This window comes from Pteronotus mesoamericanus, unplaced genomic scaffold (assembly GCF_021234165.1).
Source record: "Pteronotus mesoamericanus isolate MK-2021 breed Mesoamerican mustached bat unplaced genomic scaffold, CSHL_Meso_final scaffold_167, whole genome shotgun sequence".
Taxonomy (NCBI): Eukaryota; Metazoa; Chordata; class Mammalia; order Chiroptera; family Mormoopidae; genus Pteronotus; species Pteronotus mesoamericanus.
This window is the reverse complement of record NW_026555308.1, coordinates 33,014,053-33,029,710: the sequence shown is the minus strand read 5'-3', so window position 1 is coordinate 33,029,710 and position 15,658 is coordinate 33,014,053. Positions and strand designations below refer to the sequence as shown.

General features: G+C 36.4%; 1 protein-coding gene across 8 annotated transcripts in view; it reads left to right on the top strand.

Moving 5' to 3' along the window:
• DMXL1 (Dmx like 1) overlaps nt 1–15,206 on the top strand; it is a 152,681-nt gene extending 137,475 nt beyond the window's left edge. For 5 of the 8 annotated variants that reach the window (XM_054589917.1, XM_054589921.1, XM_054589919.1 and 2 more), the window contains 3 exons: nt 80–132; nt 10,464–10,681; nt 12,851–15,206. In XM_054589917.1, coding sequence (XP_054445892.1) covers nt 80–132; nt 10,464–10,681; nt 12,851–13,075 — 496 coding nt within the window. In that variant the 3' untranslated portion in view covers nt 13,076–15,206. The remainder of the gene's footprint in view (nt 1–79; nt 133–10,463; nt 10,682–12,850) is intronic. The other 3 variants (XM_054589922.1, XM_054589920.1, XM_054589923.1) reach the window with 1 other exon arrangement.
• Nucleotides 15,207–15,658: the final 452 nt, after the last annotated feature.

Here is a 15,658-nt window from a genome sequence, read left to right as displayed (position 1 = left end):
GTTATGTAATTATATGAGACATAGTTTTTATTCTGTTAACTTTGTGTACTCAGGAGTAATCTTTTTTTTTCCCCCCCAGAAACATATGTTTGTGGGATACTCTTGTAGCACCTGCCAATAGTTTAGTTCATGGTAAGTTTTGAAAGCATTTTATAATTTTGAAAGTCAAGAGATAAACTAAAAATTATGTTTAAATAATCGTGTTTTATTGATGTACTTATTAGCCCATGAGGTTTATTTTGCCCATGGTGGCATAGTTTGAAAGCAGAAAAATGCAATATGCATAATTAACTCTTCACTATGCCTTGATCAGGGACAGTAGAGCATACATAATAGGAAAATCATTTGTCTTTACTTCAGATCTGATAGTTAAAAGCCACCATTATGAACATAAATATTTTATAATATTATGTCCCTGCTTGCCATTCCTACTTAACTAACATTGTACTGGAACTTTTAACTGATGCAATAAGACAAGAGGAAATAAAAGATGTACAGATTGAAAGAGTAAAAACAAAAATGTCTTTATTCACAGGTGAAACAATTATCTGTATAGTAAATCCCTAAGGATCTACAAAAAACACTTTCTGGAACCAATGTATGAGTATAGCAAAGTCACAGGATACATGATCAGTATACTAAAGTCAGTTGCTTTCCTATATACCAGCAGGGAACAATTGGAATTTGAAATTTAAAAATTACTACCATTTATAATAGCATCCAAAATAATGAAATATTGAAGCATAAATCTAACAAAATATGTATAGCATCTATTGGGGAGAACTACATAAAAGACAAAAGAAATCAAAGACCTAAATAAATGGACAGATATTCCACATCCACAGACTGGAAGACTTGATACTGTTAAGTTGTCAGTTCCTTAAAACTTCACCAGTTCAGTACAATCCTCATCAAAATTCCAGCAAGACATTTTGCAGATATCAACACACTGGGTCTAAAGTTAATAGAAAGAAGCAACAGATCTAGAATACTGAATACCAAACTTGGAGAACTGCACACTACCTGATATCAAGAATTACTGTAAAGCTATAATAATTAAGACATTGTGGTATTGGTTTAAGAATAGACACAGATTATGGAACGGGATACAGGCATACCTCAGCGTTATTGCAGGTTTGGTTTTAGACCACCTTTGTAAAGTGAATATTGAAGTGCAGTCATAGATCATTTTATTGCCCTTCACTTTATTGTACTTCACAGTTGTTGCATTTTATTTACAAATTGAAGGCAAGATCCTCCACCAGCACAAAGATTATTATTCTCTTTATTGCAATATTCACTTAAATGCAGTTGTCCTGAACTGAACTGCAGTACCTCTGGGGTATGCCTGTAAAGCAAGTCACACAGAATTTTTTGAGTTTTTTGTTGCCTATAAAAATTATGTTTATACTATATTGTAATCTTTACTAACAATTGCTATATGGCATGTGGTGCTGTTTGGTAGCATTTTATTTACAGTAGAACTACTTTCAAAATTGGAGTCAGTCCTCTTAAACCCTGCTTCTCCTTTGTCAGCTAAGTTTATGTAATATTCTAAATCCTTTGTTGTCATATCAACAATCTTCACAGCATTTTCATCAGGAGTAGAGTCCATCTCTAGAGACAAGTTCCTTTGCTCATCCATAAATTTGTTCATCATTTGTTCAAGTTTTATCATGAGATTACAGCAAATCAGTCACATCTCCAGGCTCCACTTTTAATTCTAGGTCTGTTGCAGTTACTTTCTCCACTGAACTCTCAAGCCCTTCAAAGTCAGCCAGGAGAGTTGGAATCAGTGTCTTCCAAACTCCTATTAATGTTGATATTTTGACCTTTTCCCATGAATCTCAAATGGTCTTACTGGCATCTAGAATGCTGAATCCTTTCCAAAAGGTTTTCAATTTACTTTGCCTAGATTCATCAGAGGAATCACTGTCTATGGCATCTGTAGCCTTATGAAATGTATTTCTTAACTATGAAGGCTTGAAAGTCAAAATTACTTCTTGATCCATGGGTTTCAGAATGAATGTTGTGTTAGCAGGCATGAAAATATTAATCTTGTACATCTCCATCAGAGCTCTTGGGCGACCACATGCATTGTAAATGAGCAGTAATTTGAAGTCTTTTTTCTGTGCAGTAGGTCTCAACAGTGTGCTTAAAGTACTCAGTAAATCATGTTGTAAACAGATATGCTGTCATCCAGGCTTTGTAGTTCCTTTTGTAGAGCATATGCAAGGTTGATGTAGCATAATTTTTAAGAGCTCTTGTGTTTTTTGAGTGGTAAATGAGCATTAACTTCAACTTGAAGTCACCAGCTGCATTACGCCCACCCCCAAAAGAGAGTCAGCCTGTGCTTTTGATGATTTGGAGTCAAGCATTGACTTCTTTCTAAGTGAAAATCCTAGGTGGCATCTTCTTCCAATGTAACGCTGTTATGTTTTCATTGAAAAGGTGTCATTTAGTATAACCACATTCTTTAATTACCATAGCTAGATTTTCTGGTTAACTGGCTGTAGCTTCTCCTTCAGCACTTGCTACTTCACCTTGTACTTTTAAATTATGGAGACAGTATCTTTCCTTACACCTCACGAACCAACCTCTGCTAACTTCCAACTTTTTTTCTGCAGCTTCCTCACCTCTCTCAGCCTTTATAGAATTGAAGAGAGTTAGAGCCTTGCTCAGGATTAGTGTTTGACCTAAGTGGAGGTTTTGGCTGGTTTGACATATCTAGACCACTAAAACTTTCTCCATATCAATAATAATGCTGTTTTACTTTCTCATCATTCATGTGTTCACTGGAGTAGCACTTTTAATTTTCTGCAACAGCTATTCCTTTGCATTTACAACTTGGCTAACTAGTGCAGAAAGCCTAGCTTTCCACCTATCTCTGCTTTTGACATGCCTTCCTCACTAAGCTTAATAGCTTCTAGCTTTTGATTTAAACTTAGAGGCATGAGATTCTTCCTTTCACTGGAATTTTTAGAGGTCATTATAGGGTTATGAATTGGCCTAATTTCAATATTGTGTCTTAGGGAATCGGGGGGCCCAACAAGAGGAAAAGAGATGGGGGAACAACCAACATACATACATACATACAACATTTATTAAGTTTACCATCGTAGGGGCACAATTTGGCACCCCAAAACAATTATAATAGTATCATGAGAAATAACTGATCACAGATTGCTGTAACAGGTATAATAATAACAAAAAACTTGAAATATTGAAGGAACTATCAATTCTCTCTCTTGGTGACAGAGACACAAAGTGAGCAAATGTTATTGGAAAAATGGCACCAATAGACTTGCTCAATGCAGGGTTGCCACAAACCTTCAGTTTGCTAAAAAAATAAAATAAAACAGAGTATCTGTGAAGCGCAATAAAGCAAAACAATAGAGCAAGGTATTCCCATAGAAAGCCCAGAAATAGACCCACACATGTATAGTAGATTGATTGATAATAAAAACACAAAGACAGTTCAGTGGAGACAGTTTTTTCAACAAATAGGGCTATAATAACTGCATGTTAATATGTATGTAGAAAAATTAACCTAGGTACAAACCTCACCCATTTCGTGAAAATTAACTCAAAATGGCTCATAGAGCTACACATAAAATACAAAACTACAAAACTTCTACAGCAAAATGTAGGAGAGAATCCAGGTAACCTTGGGTTTATTGATGAGTTTTTAGATACAACACCAAAAGCATAACCCATGCACAATATATTCAAGATTTTAAAAATTACTCACTTACCAATATTTGCATGGCAAATAAACATGTGAAATGGTGTGCAACGTCAACAGTCATTAGAGAAATGCAAACTAAATTCACCATAAGAGACTACTTTATACACTGAAGTGGCCAAAATAAAAGAGTCTAGGATACCAAGTATTGGTGAGGATGTGGATAAACTGGAATACTCATGATTTGTTGATAGATCTATAAAATGTTACAATCACTTTAGAAAACTGGTAGTTTCTAACAAAGTTAAACATACAGTCAAAGTTAGTATGACTCAGCAATATATATTCTTAGATACAGACCCAAGAGAAATGAAAATACATGTCCACAAAAAGACTTGTATGGAAATGTTCTTAGCAGCTTTATTTATAACCCAAACTGGGAACATTACAAATGTCCAACAGGAAACTGGTATGTGTATAAGTGATAGAATACAGTTTGATTTTTTAAAAATTACTTACCTGATACATGCAACAATATGTATTAACTTCTAAAACATGTTGAAGGGAAAGAAGCCAGGCACAAAACAGTATATACTGTAAAATTCCACTTACATGAAGTTCAAGAACAGGCAAAACTAATCAGATGAAAAGATCAGAGTAGTGATCGCCTTTGTGGGAGAGGAGGATTGGACTACAAAGAGGAATGAGGGAACTTTCTAGAGATATGGAAACAGTTTATGCCTTGGTATGAGTATCCATTTGTCAAAGCTCATCAAAGATGTATACTTAGTTTCTACATTTTACTCTGTGTGAATTATATCTCAAAATGCTGGTAAAATTCAAAAAGTCTATCTCTATAATTAGATTTATTTAGATTCTAACAATAACAATTAAGTTTTATTGAGTACTTACTATATACTAGGTACTGTGCATGCTGTGAACATGTTAATGAATTTAGTCTTCACACAAACCTATTAGGCAGGCGGTACTAGCTCCTTTTTTACAAATGATGAAACTGAGAAGTTAATTTACCTAAGGTATACATTTTTTAAATTTTTTTAATTTTTTAATTATAGTTGACATACAATATTATATTAGTTTCAGGTGTATAACCCAGTGATTGGACATTATATACAATTTACTAACTTATCACTCCAATAAATCTAGTACCCACCTGACACCATACATGGTTATTGCAATGTTATTGACCATATTTCCTATGCTGTACTTGACATCCCAGTGACTATTCTGTAACTATCAATTTGTACTTCTTAATCTCTTCACCTTTTTCACCCAGTCCCCCCATCACCCCTCCACTCTGGCAACCACCAATTCCCTCTATCTATGAACCTTTCAATTTTGGGTGTTCATTTATTTTGTTCTTTAGATTCCACGTGTTAGTGAAGTCATATAGTATTTGTCTTTCTCTGGCTGACTTATTTCACTGAGCATAATAGCCTCAAGTTATTTCATGCTTTCACAAATGGTAAGTTTTCTTTTTTTAATGACCAAGTAATATTCCACTCTTTATAATATGTGTGTGTACATGTATGTGTGTATATATATATATGTCACCACTTCTTTATACACTCATCTGTTGGTGGACACTTGGACACTTGGAGTGCTCACAAATCTTGGCTATTGTTTACAAAACTGCGGTGAACATAAGGGTGCATATATTCTTTTGAATTAGCATTTCATATATCTTCCGATATATTCCCAGAAGTGGAGTCACTGGGTCATGAGGCAGTTCCATTTATAATTTTCTGAGGTAGCTTCATATTGGTTTCAATAATGGCTGCCCCAATCTGCATTCCCATCAATAGTGCATAGGGATTTCCTTCTCTCTACATCCTCACCAGCACTTACTGTTTGTTGATTTATTGATGGTAACCATTCTGACAGGTGTGAGGCAATATCTCAATTTGGTTTTAGTTTGCATCTCTGATGATTGGTGACATTGAGCATTTTTTCATATGTCTATTGGCCTTCTTTATGTCCTCTTTGGAGAAGAGTCTGTTCAGATTCTTTGCCCATTTATAAATTGTTTGTGGGGATTTTTTTAGGTGTTTAGTTGTGTAAGTCCTTTATAAATTTTGGTAGTAACCCCTTATCAGATGTATCATTGGCAAGTATGTTCTCCCGTTCTGTGAGTTTTCTTTTCATTTTGTTGGTGGTTTTCCTTGTTGTGCTATAACTTTTTAGTTTAATGTAGTCTCATCTGTTTATATTTTCTTTTGTTTCCCTTGCCTGAGGAGATATATTGGGAAAAAATATTGCTACAAGCAATTTCCAGGATTTCACTGCCTATGTTTTCTTCCAGGATTTTTATGGTTTCCAGTCTAATATTTAAGTCTTTAATCCATTTTGAGTTTATTTTTGTGTATGATATAAGAAGGTGATCTAGTTTCTTTTTTCTATATGTTATCTGTCCAATTTTTTCAACACCATTTATTGAATAGACTGTCTTTACCTCACTGTATGTGTCTGCCTCTTTTGTCAAATATTAATAGACTATAAAGGCATGGGTTTATTTCTGAGCTCTCTATTCTGTTCCATTGATCTATATGTCTGTTTTTATGCCAGTACCATGCTATTTTGATTACTATGACCTTATAGTACAGTTTCATATTGGGTAGTGTAATTCCTCCAACTTTGTTCTTTTTTCACAGGGTTGGTGTGGACATTCAGGGTCTTTTGTGGTTCCATATAAATTTTTGGAATATTTGTTACTTCTGTGAAATACACCATTAGTATCTTGGTAGGAATTGCATTGAATTTATAGATTGCTTTGGGTAGTGTGGATATTTTAATGATGTTAATTCTTCCTATTGTGAACATGGAATATGCTTCCACTTACTTGCCCCCTTGCAGATAACTCTTTCTCTGCTGTTTTTGAGATACTTTCTTTTTCTTTAGCCTTTGCCATTTTAATTATGATGTGTCTTGGTGTGGACCTCTTTGGGCTCATCTTGATTGTCATTCTCTGCACTTCCTGGACCTGCGTGCCTTTTTCTTTCACCAGTTTAGGGAAGTTTTCAGCCATTATTTCTTCAAATATGTTCTCGATTCCTTGATCTCTATCTTCTCCTTCTGGTACTTCTATGATGTGAATGTTGTTGCACTTCATATCATCCCAGAGATCCCTTAGATTGTCTACATTTTTTAAAAACCTTTTTTCTTTTTGTTGCTCTGATTGGGTGTTTTCTACAACCTTGTCTTCCAAATTACTAATTGACCCTCTGCTTCAACTAGCCTAATATCGATTCCTTCCTAGTGTATTCTTCATTTCTGATATTATAGTTTTCATTCTGACTGGTTCTTTTATGGTTTTTTGTCCTTTTCCATGCTGATAGAGTTCTCACTAAGTTCTTTGAGCATCCTCATAACCATTGTTTTCAACTCTCTATCCAGTAGCTTGCTTGCCCTCATTTTATTTAGTTATTTTTCTGGGGCCTGTTTCTTTGTCTCCCCATTTTGGCTGCCTCTCTGTATTTACTTTGTATATTAGGTAGATCTGCTATGCCTTGGTATAGTGGCCTTATGTAGCAGGTGTCTTGTAGGGCTAAGAGATGCAGTCTCCCTAATTGCCTGAGCTAGATGGTCTAGGATTGTCCCTTGTGTGCTTATATGAGCTCTCATGTTGAGCCTTGATTTGTGTTGGTCCTTCCATAGGTGGGGTTGCCCTGCTATAGACTATGAGGATTGAAACAACGCCCACCCCTGCCCCCACTATTATATTGTATGAGCTACTGTGTCAGGCTGGTACCACAAAGCTGAATTTGCCCCAACAGGGGCTGGTGTGTGCGGAGAGCTCCCCTTTGTTTGTGCCACTGTGGAGCTAGTTGGGTCATGCTCTGACATGGTCTGAGCCACTGGTTGTGTTGGTTCTGGGGCCCCTTGGGTGGGGATATAGTAGCAGTCAATGTCAGACACTGCCAATGCCAAGCCCTGGGCTACCGTATGGAGTTATAAAACAATCCACCATTTGTGGCTGCCTCTGCTGAGCCTGGGTGTGCACGGGAGGGGCCTAGCTATACAACAAGGCTGGTTTCTACCAGCTCTGAGCCTGAGTGGCAGGTCAGCAAAAGGCCCAAGGCTCCCTGAGAGCTGCCTCCTCATGTAAGCTACCTATTAGACTCAGTTACTGAAAGAGCATTTGGCAGTACCTGAGTTTCTTGAGGGAGGCTCTCAGTGAGTCAGCAGGTAGAGGTGAGTGGTGTTTGCCACATTAATACCAGTTCGAACTCAGCACCATAGCTGGGTTTGGGGCCACTCAGCAACAGTTTCAGGGTACAGCAAAGTCAGCCACCACCTGCCATGTGCTCATGGATCTTTGTGATGGGATTGGGTCTTGAATTCATCAGGGTGAGGCCAGCAGTGTTGCTCAGGCCCATACAGACCAAGGTCTATCCTTATGCCAGGAGGGCTTTGCACAGGACCGCTGGTCTGGTGTGTACATGAAATATGGCCCTGACTGAGAGCTACATAACTCAGTTTTCTCCAGAGTCTGTCTGGACCTAATGGAGAGTCATATGGACAGGGGACCAGGCTGGCATGGCTGGCTCATAATTCTGTGCAGCACAAACTCAGCACGGCAGAAACACTGGAAGTCCAGAGGGTAGAGCTAATGCACCTCTTTTTATGGGGCTAGTGGATCACCCATGGGGTTTGGGGGGCTACCACTTGGGCAGTGGTGGGGGAGGGCAAGTAGCAGGGTATGGGAGGCTCGGGCTGGCACTTAGAGGGACTACTGTGGCTGCTCCAGTGGCCAGGCCTCAGAGGGGCTACAAAAGCTGACAGGGCAGGTTCTCTGGGATGGTGCTGGGAGAGGCTTCTGTGGCTGCTCCAGTGGGGCGTTCTGGCTGGCTCTCAGAGGAGCTACTGTAGCTGGGGGTGAGTGGGTGGGTGACACAGTCTTGGAGATGTGACTGGGCCCCGGTGAGCAGGGAAGCGAAGTGGTCTCTGCCTCATAGCCACACAACTCTGTCTCTGACTATCATTGAGTTTGCCCTTAAAATTCTTTCTGGAGAGTCTGTACCGCAGGCTCAGGCAACAAACCCCCTCCGCAGGGCTTCAGCTCAGGTTGGGCAGGAGGGGGGCCAGGAGGGTGGGATTGTGCATTCCCTGTAGGCTGATACAGATTGGAGGAGCTTGTTTGCCCCAAGAAAGATGTGTCTGTGAGCATTGTGGGACAGGAACTCAGCAGTGGGACCCTGGTGGCTGACCCTTCAGCTCTCTTCCCAAAGCCATACAGCTCAGGCTGTCCTAGCAAGACTCTAATATGCTCTCAGCTGCCCTCCCTTTTGCTAGAGCCCAGGGCAAATGGCTGCAAAGGAGATTTTGAGCCTTGGCCCTTTAAGGGGACACCTGGATCTCCCTGGTGGACAGAATCGCTGCCAAATTTCATAGCCAGATGTTAGGTGAACACCTCTTCTGATCTCTGTTGCTCTGGGCTTGGGAGCCCAGTGTTGGGTTGAGTTGACATGGTCCTTAGGTGGGGGACCTCAGTAGAGCTGAGATATCCCTCCAGATTCTGAGCCACTCCAAGTGGGAGCAGGGCCAGCCCTTTTTTCTTCTCCAACCTTCCTACCAGTCTCAGTGTGGCTTCTGTAAATCCTTGGTTGTAAGACCTCTGTTCAGTTTGTTATTCAGGTCGATTGTTCTTTAATTTAGTTATTTAATTCCAGTTCATGACTTGGAGGAGGTGAGTGTAACTTCTACCTAATCTATCACCATCTTTTGCTATCTAAGGTATACATTTAAACTCTGACAAAAACCAGGACTCAAAACCTGGCATTCTAACTTACGAAACTTTACTCTTTATCATTATGCCATATTGTCTTTGAAATGTATACGGATCTATTTCCCCTAAGATTTGTTAGGCTAGACTTTTTTTGAAGAAAATATTAATTATAATTTTATATTTCTGATATTTATATTGCTATTTCTTCAGTTTACTAATATTTTTGCAATGTTTATTCTGCTTGTAATCCCATCCATATTTTTTTTAAACGTTGTAGTTTTTAATATGTAGACTTTTAATTAGGGTCTTTTTTTATATCTTTCATTTCTCTATTTAATATGCTCACTCTTTCAACCAGCTTTTTGAACATATGGAATGCAGTTAAATAATGACTTTTTATTTCCTGAGTTGATCATCTGTGTCACTTCTGGGTTAGTTTCAATTGATTTGATGGATTTTCTTCTATGGATTGTATTGTCCTGCTTCTTTATATGCCAGTAATTTTTTATTTGATGTCAGGATTTTACTTTATTAGGTGCTAGTTATTTTTGTATTCCGTAAATATTTTTCTGCTTTGTTTTGCAACTAACTTATAAAGAAACAGTTAGCTTTGGGAGTGCTTTGTTAAGTAGGACCAAAGTAGCATTTGGTATAGGGCTAATTTTGCTCTACTACTGAGATAAAACCCTTCTGAGTATTTATCCTGTGCCTGGTGAATTGAGGTTTTCCACTGTGTCTAATGGAAACAGGAACCCAGATAGCTTGGCTGCCCTTCCTTGTGCCCTGGCTAGAAAACACTCTACAGGCAGTAAGCTAGGCACATGTATAGCTCTGACAGAGTTTGCTTCAAATCTCATAGAGGTCATTCTTCCTTGCCAGTGTCTCAAACCAGTTTTCTATATATCACTTGTTTTATTTTTTTTGTTTCAGGAAGAAAAGTAAATCAGTTCTAACATTCCACCTTGGTAAAAAGCCAGAAGTCTGTTTCTTATACTACTATATGATTTTTTTACTTTTTTTTTTAACTTTCAGCTTTTATGTGCCATGATAGCGGAGCCACTGTGTTAGCATATGCTCCAAAACATCAGCTACTAATATCATGTGGCAGAAAAGGTTTTACATGTGTATTTGACCTTCAGCAACGACAACAGAGGCAGCTTTTCCAGAGCCATGATTCTCCTGTTAAAGCCATTGCTATTGATCCAACTGAAGAATACTTTGTCACAGGATCTGCTGAAGGCAACATAAAGGTAAACACAGTAATGCCACAATATCTACAAAATGAAAAGAAATCTTCAGAAACCCTAGATCTTTAATCATATTGATGACATCAGTCCATTTAAATAATAGAAATATTAACAACTCCTTTGTAGTCAACCATATTAATTAAAGATTTAATATGTCTTTTAATGAATGAAATAATAATTAACTTGAAAATTGTCTATTTTTCAATTGTTTTTCAAATATGCTTAATTAATGTATGCAAAATAACTAGATTTTTCTATGGATATAAACATTTCAAATGTTAGAATTAGTCCTACTGCATGTTAAGAGTTACTGAATTCAGTTTCAAGTGCTACAAAATATACTGACATATTTCCCATGCCCGTATTTATTTTATTTTTTTTAATTTATAGCAATAGCATGGAGAATCTCAGTGTCTGGTTCAAGAATTCTAAATGTACCTGGATAAGCCCTGCCCATAACAGTCCTACTCAAACCCCATTGTGTTTAGAACTTAGAGGCCATTTAAAAAGTTAAGCAGCTTATTAAAAATGTACCCCATTCCAAAAATACTGTTGCTAGGTTCCACCCCAAAAATAGTAAGTCCAGGGTTCAGGAATGTGCATTTTTATAACATATACCTAGTGGTTTTGATGGAGAGTCCTCGGGCCACACTTGTAAAGATCTGCAGAAATAAGTCAGTTTAGACTAGTCCCTAAATTAGTCCTATGGTCAGCAGCCTCCTTAGGAGTCTAATTTCATAACTACTATGTTAGAATGGTATATTGTTTTCATAATTCTCAGCCAGAAAAAATTAACTAGAATTGTAGAATTTTAAAAGGCTTTTCTTACAATCAAATATGTGCAACAACTTCCATACAGAATTCTTTTCCTTCAATTTTTTTTAAAGGTTTTGTTTTTGTTTAGAGAGAGAGGACATGAGGGAGAAAGAAAGGGGGAGAAACATTGATTGGTTGCTTCACACCCCCATCCAGGGACCTGGCCTGAAACCCAGGCATGCGCCCTGACCAGCAATTGAACCAGTGACCTTTCAGTTCGCAGGCCAGTGCTCAGTCTACCAAGCCACACCAGCCAGGGCATTTTCCTTCAATTGAAGCTAGTTTCCTATTTGAACTGCCCTCAGTTTAGGTAGTTCATACTGTGTATTAGATTAGTTCTTCAGTTTGCACTTTGAGTTTTATTATTTAATGAAGTAAAAAAAAATATTTAAAAGTATACAATGCAGTATTCACAAGTCAGTTTAACAGTGATTCCTAGCCCTGGCTGGTGTAGCTGAGGGATTGAGTGCCAACCTGTGAACCAAAGGGTTGCCAGTCTAGGGTAGATGCCTGGGTTGCGGGCCAGGTCCCCAGTAGGGGGCAAGCAAGTGGCAACCACACATTGATGTTTCCCTGTCTTTTCCCCTCCCTTCCCCTCTCTAAAAATAAATAAATAAAATCTTTTAAAAAAGAAAAAAGAAAGTAAGAAAAACAATGATACCTAGAATAGTGGAAATTAATTTATTTCTTGGGTAAAATAAGTATTTTTTAATGTGATCTAAAAATTCAAGAAATAAATTGGTTTCCTTAGGTGAAGATGCTTATAAATTACTTTAAGAACAGACACATTTATTTTGGTAAGGGCTAAAAATAGAAAATTTATATTTAGTAAATTAAGTACACTGCAGTTATAATAATTAACTTTATCTTGCAGTTGGAACATAGATTTGCCTAGCCTGCAGGCCTCTAGGTGTCTGGTACTTCTCTCTTTCAAGTGGTTCTAATCCCCTGGTGGGTATTTTATATTATAGAGACAAGATTACTTCATTAAAGAACGACACAGCAAAAGCTTTGCTGAAAGATAGGAAATCTTGATTGCAGTTCCCCATACTATTGCAAGTTTTTGTAGCACTGTACACTTAACGTCCATGTACCTAAATTTTCTCATCTTCAATGCAGGGTTTAAGATACTTTCCTCTCTTACTAGGTGAATTTTGAAGAATGTAATAATATGAAAATGCGCTAGAAAATTTCAACACCCGATACTGAATCAAGATGTTAGAACCTTAGGCCTACACAGGTTTTTCTCCATCTTTGTTTTTGAAATTCCTTATTTGCACAGGAAGATAGGCCTAAATATTACATTTGGACTTTTTAGGTAATCTTTAACCACATATTTTTTTTAATGTCTTTTAGATTTGGAGTCTCTCTACCTTTACTCTTCTTCACACTTTTATCAGTGAACATGCTCGGCAATCCATTTTCAGAAATATTGGAACCGGAGTGATGCAAATTGAGACAGGGCCAGCAAATCATATTTTTTCATGTGGAGCTGATGGAACAATGAAAATGAGAATACTGCCGGATCAGTTTAGCCCATTAAATGAAGTGTTGAAAAATGATGTGAAATTTATGCTGTAACATTTTGACAATAAGATCTATAATTTATCACCTATTCCATAAAGTGGCCAACAGATGCAATGTACATTGATTACTCTCTATGCCACAAATAAGCTAATGCTTTCTTGTTTTCAAATTCATTTTATGGAGCTTTGCCCTTCATGCACTGATGCCTTAAAAAGTAACAAGGTCATTCAGAATTAGACTATATTGTCCAAAGTAGAATGTATAAGTAGTGCTGTAATATTACATATTTATACTATGTTATAGTGAGTATGTCATAGTGTCAAAGGATTTTTGTTTTCTTATGGTTGATAAACTTTTCAGCAGATATGTCTGCATGAATTTCTTTCACAGAAAAAATACCTTTTATGTAAAAGCAGTTGTACATCCATCATCACTTAATTCACCACACTCTCAGTTCCTTTTTCAAACTTACACATATCAAGCTCTTCTTCTCCTAACTAATGATAGATTGATGTTTGGTTAAAAAAAAAAAAAAAAAATGGTGAACATTTTTATTAAAACTGTCATTGGGACTTCAGTGATAAATGAGCCACGTGGCTTATTAAGCCACGTGAATTCTCTCCTGGAGACCAAGCATGGGTATGTATATATGTGTGTTTGTGTGTATATATGTAACATATCTTATACATCTTATTTGAACTTATTTTGTGTATATATGAGAAAACTACAAGTTTTTTTCATGTGTTTTTGTGCCATAATAAGTACTGCCACCAGAATAACTTTTTTTGCAGCTGGCTTTTCATGTTCTTTTTTTATTATTATTATTGATTTGGGGGGAGGAGGGTAAGAGAGAGAGAGAAACACCGATTTGTTGTTCCGTGTATTTATGCAGTCATTAGTAGACTCTTGTATGTGCCCTGACTGGCTATCGAACGTGCAACCTTGGCATATGGGGACAACACTTGAACCAACTGAGCACCTGGCCAGGGTTCATGTTCTCTCTCTCTTTTTTTTTAATTCCCATCTTAATTTTCGCATAAATTTCGGGAAGACTTCCAAGATTATTATTTTAAAGATTACAATGAGTCAGCTAACTCTTAGGAGGCAGTAACAATTCTGTGTTGGCGCATATGAGAGACTTAAAAGTAAGTTTCTAAATTTATGGAAGGATTTTTTGAGCATCAAACAAACATTTTACTTAAAATGTATTTTTTTTAGGCGCTTTTAGTCTCGAAGTTCTGACAAGCTAATAATAGCAGTGTTTTTAAAAACAATTGTGAAAACAGTCAAATTAAATAGATAGTATTTACAAATGTAAAATACCTGCCAGATCTACCATTAATAGAAAATAAACTGAACCTTATATTTTATTATTTTTGCCAAAATATATTATTTTATTATAAAATATGACCAAAATATTAAAAATGCACAGTGCTTTTAACTTAAATGCGCTTAAACCCTATCTCTCTCTGTGTTTTACTATACCTTTTATGACTCAGAATTATAGGAAACTTGATAAATACTTGATTTTAACCAAGGAGAGGGGCAGATGGAACTAAATGTTTAAGGGACAACTATATGTTATTAAGCTTAAATATATTTTGTTAATAGGAATTTAAAAACATTTTTATGTAACAATATGAACAGCTATTATCTTGGAAATTAAAGAGTTAAATAAAGCAAAGAAATGAAGGGCTGGAAAAATGAATTTTGTAATATCCTCAGGATACTTTTATCTTAAAAGTATATTGTTAAAGATTTTGTAAATTGTATTCATAATTTTAAATGTGTTGAGCAAGTTGCAGTGAAAACACTGCCATTATGTAGAGAGTTTATGTGCACATAATAACCTGTACCTAAGAATTGTGCAATAACAACATGTGACTATTTTGCCATGGAGAAATTGTGACAGCATTGCAAACAATACCATTGTTTGATGTAGTTAAGCTTAAGTTATTTTTCAGTAATTTCTTTACAAATCAAGATCCAAAAGGCTTTAAACACTTTTAATGAGATAGAAATTTATTATTATGCTTATTAGAGGAAAAAAAAGGCATTGTGGATGAATGATTATGCATTTTAATTGAGGGTTTGTATGAATAATAAATTATGTAAGCACATATGTAATTACATCCAAAGTCATATTTTAAATAAACAATCATGCAGTGACTTCTTTTTAGCATGCTGTTGTATTAAGTAGTATTTATGCCACTTTAGTTGACTTAAAGTACGTCACATTTTAAAATGGAGAATTTCTGTATTTGAATTTGATTAAGTAGGAAGGATTGAATAATTTTCCCAGATACTCTGTTCTTCCTTTTCTACATCTTTTTAACTTAATAGGTAAGCATTATTCAAAAAAAGGTGAGACTAAATATAGTAGGAATATATTTAAGTATAAAATCATGTAAATATATGTAAAATTTCATTCACATTAATGGCGTGAATACATCAAAATACATTTTTTAAATTGTGCAGTTTATGAGAATGTGGCTTTCTAATGATGGAACAAATCACATTCCAAGTCTCATTTTCTGAAATGTAGGTATTTTTTTCTTACATAGAATCATGGGACAGTCAACTCTATCCTCCTTTCTAGCTCTCTGTCTTGCCCAAATTCTTTCTTTTTTTTTAATT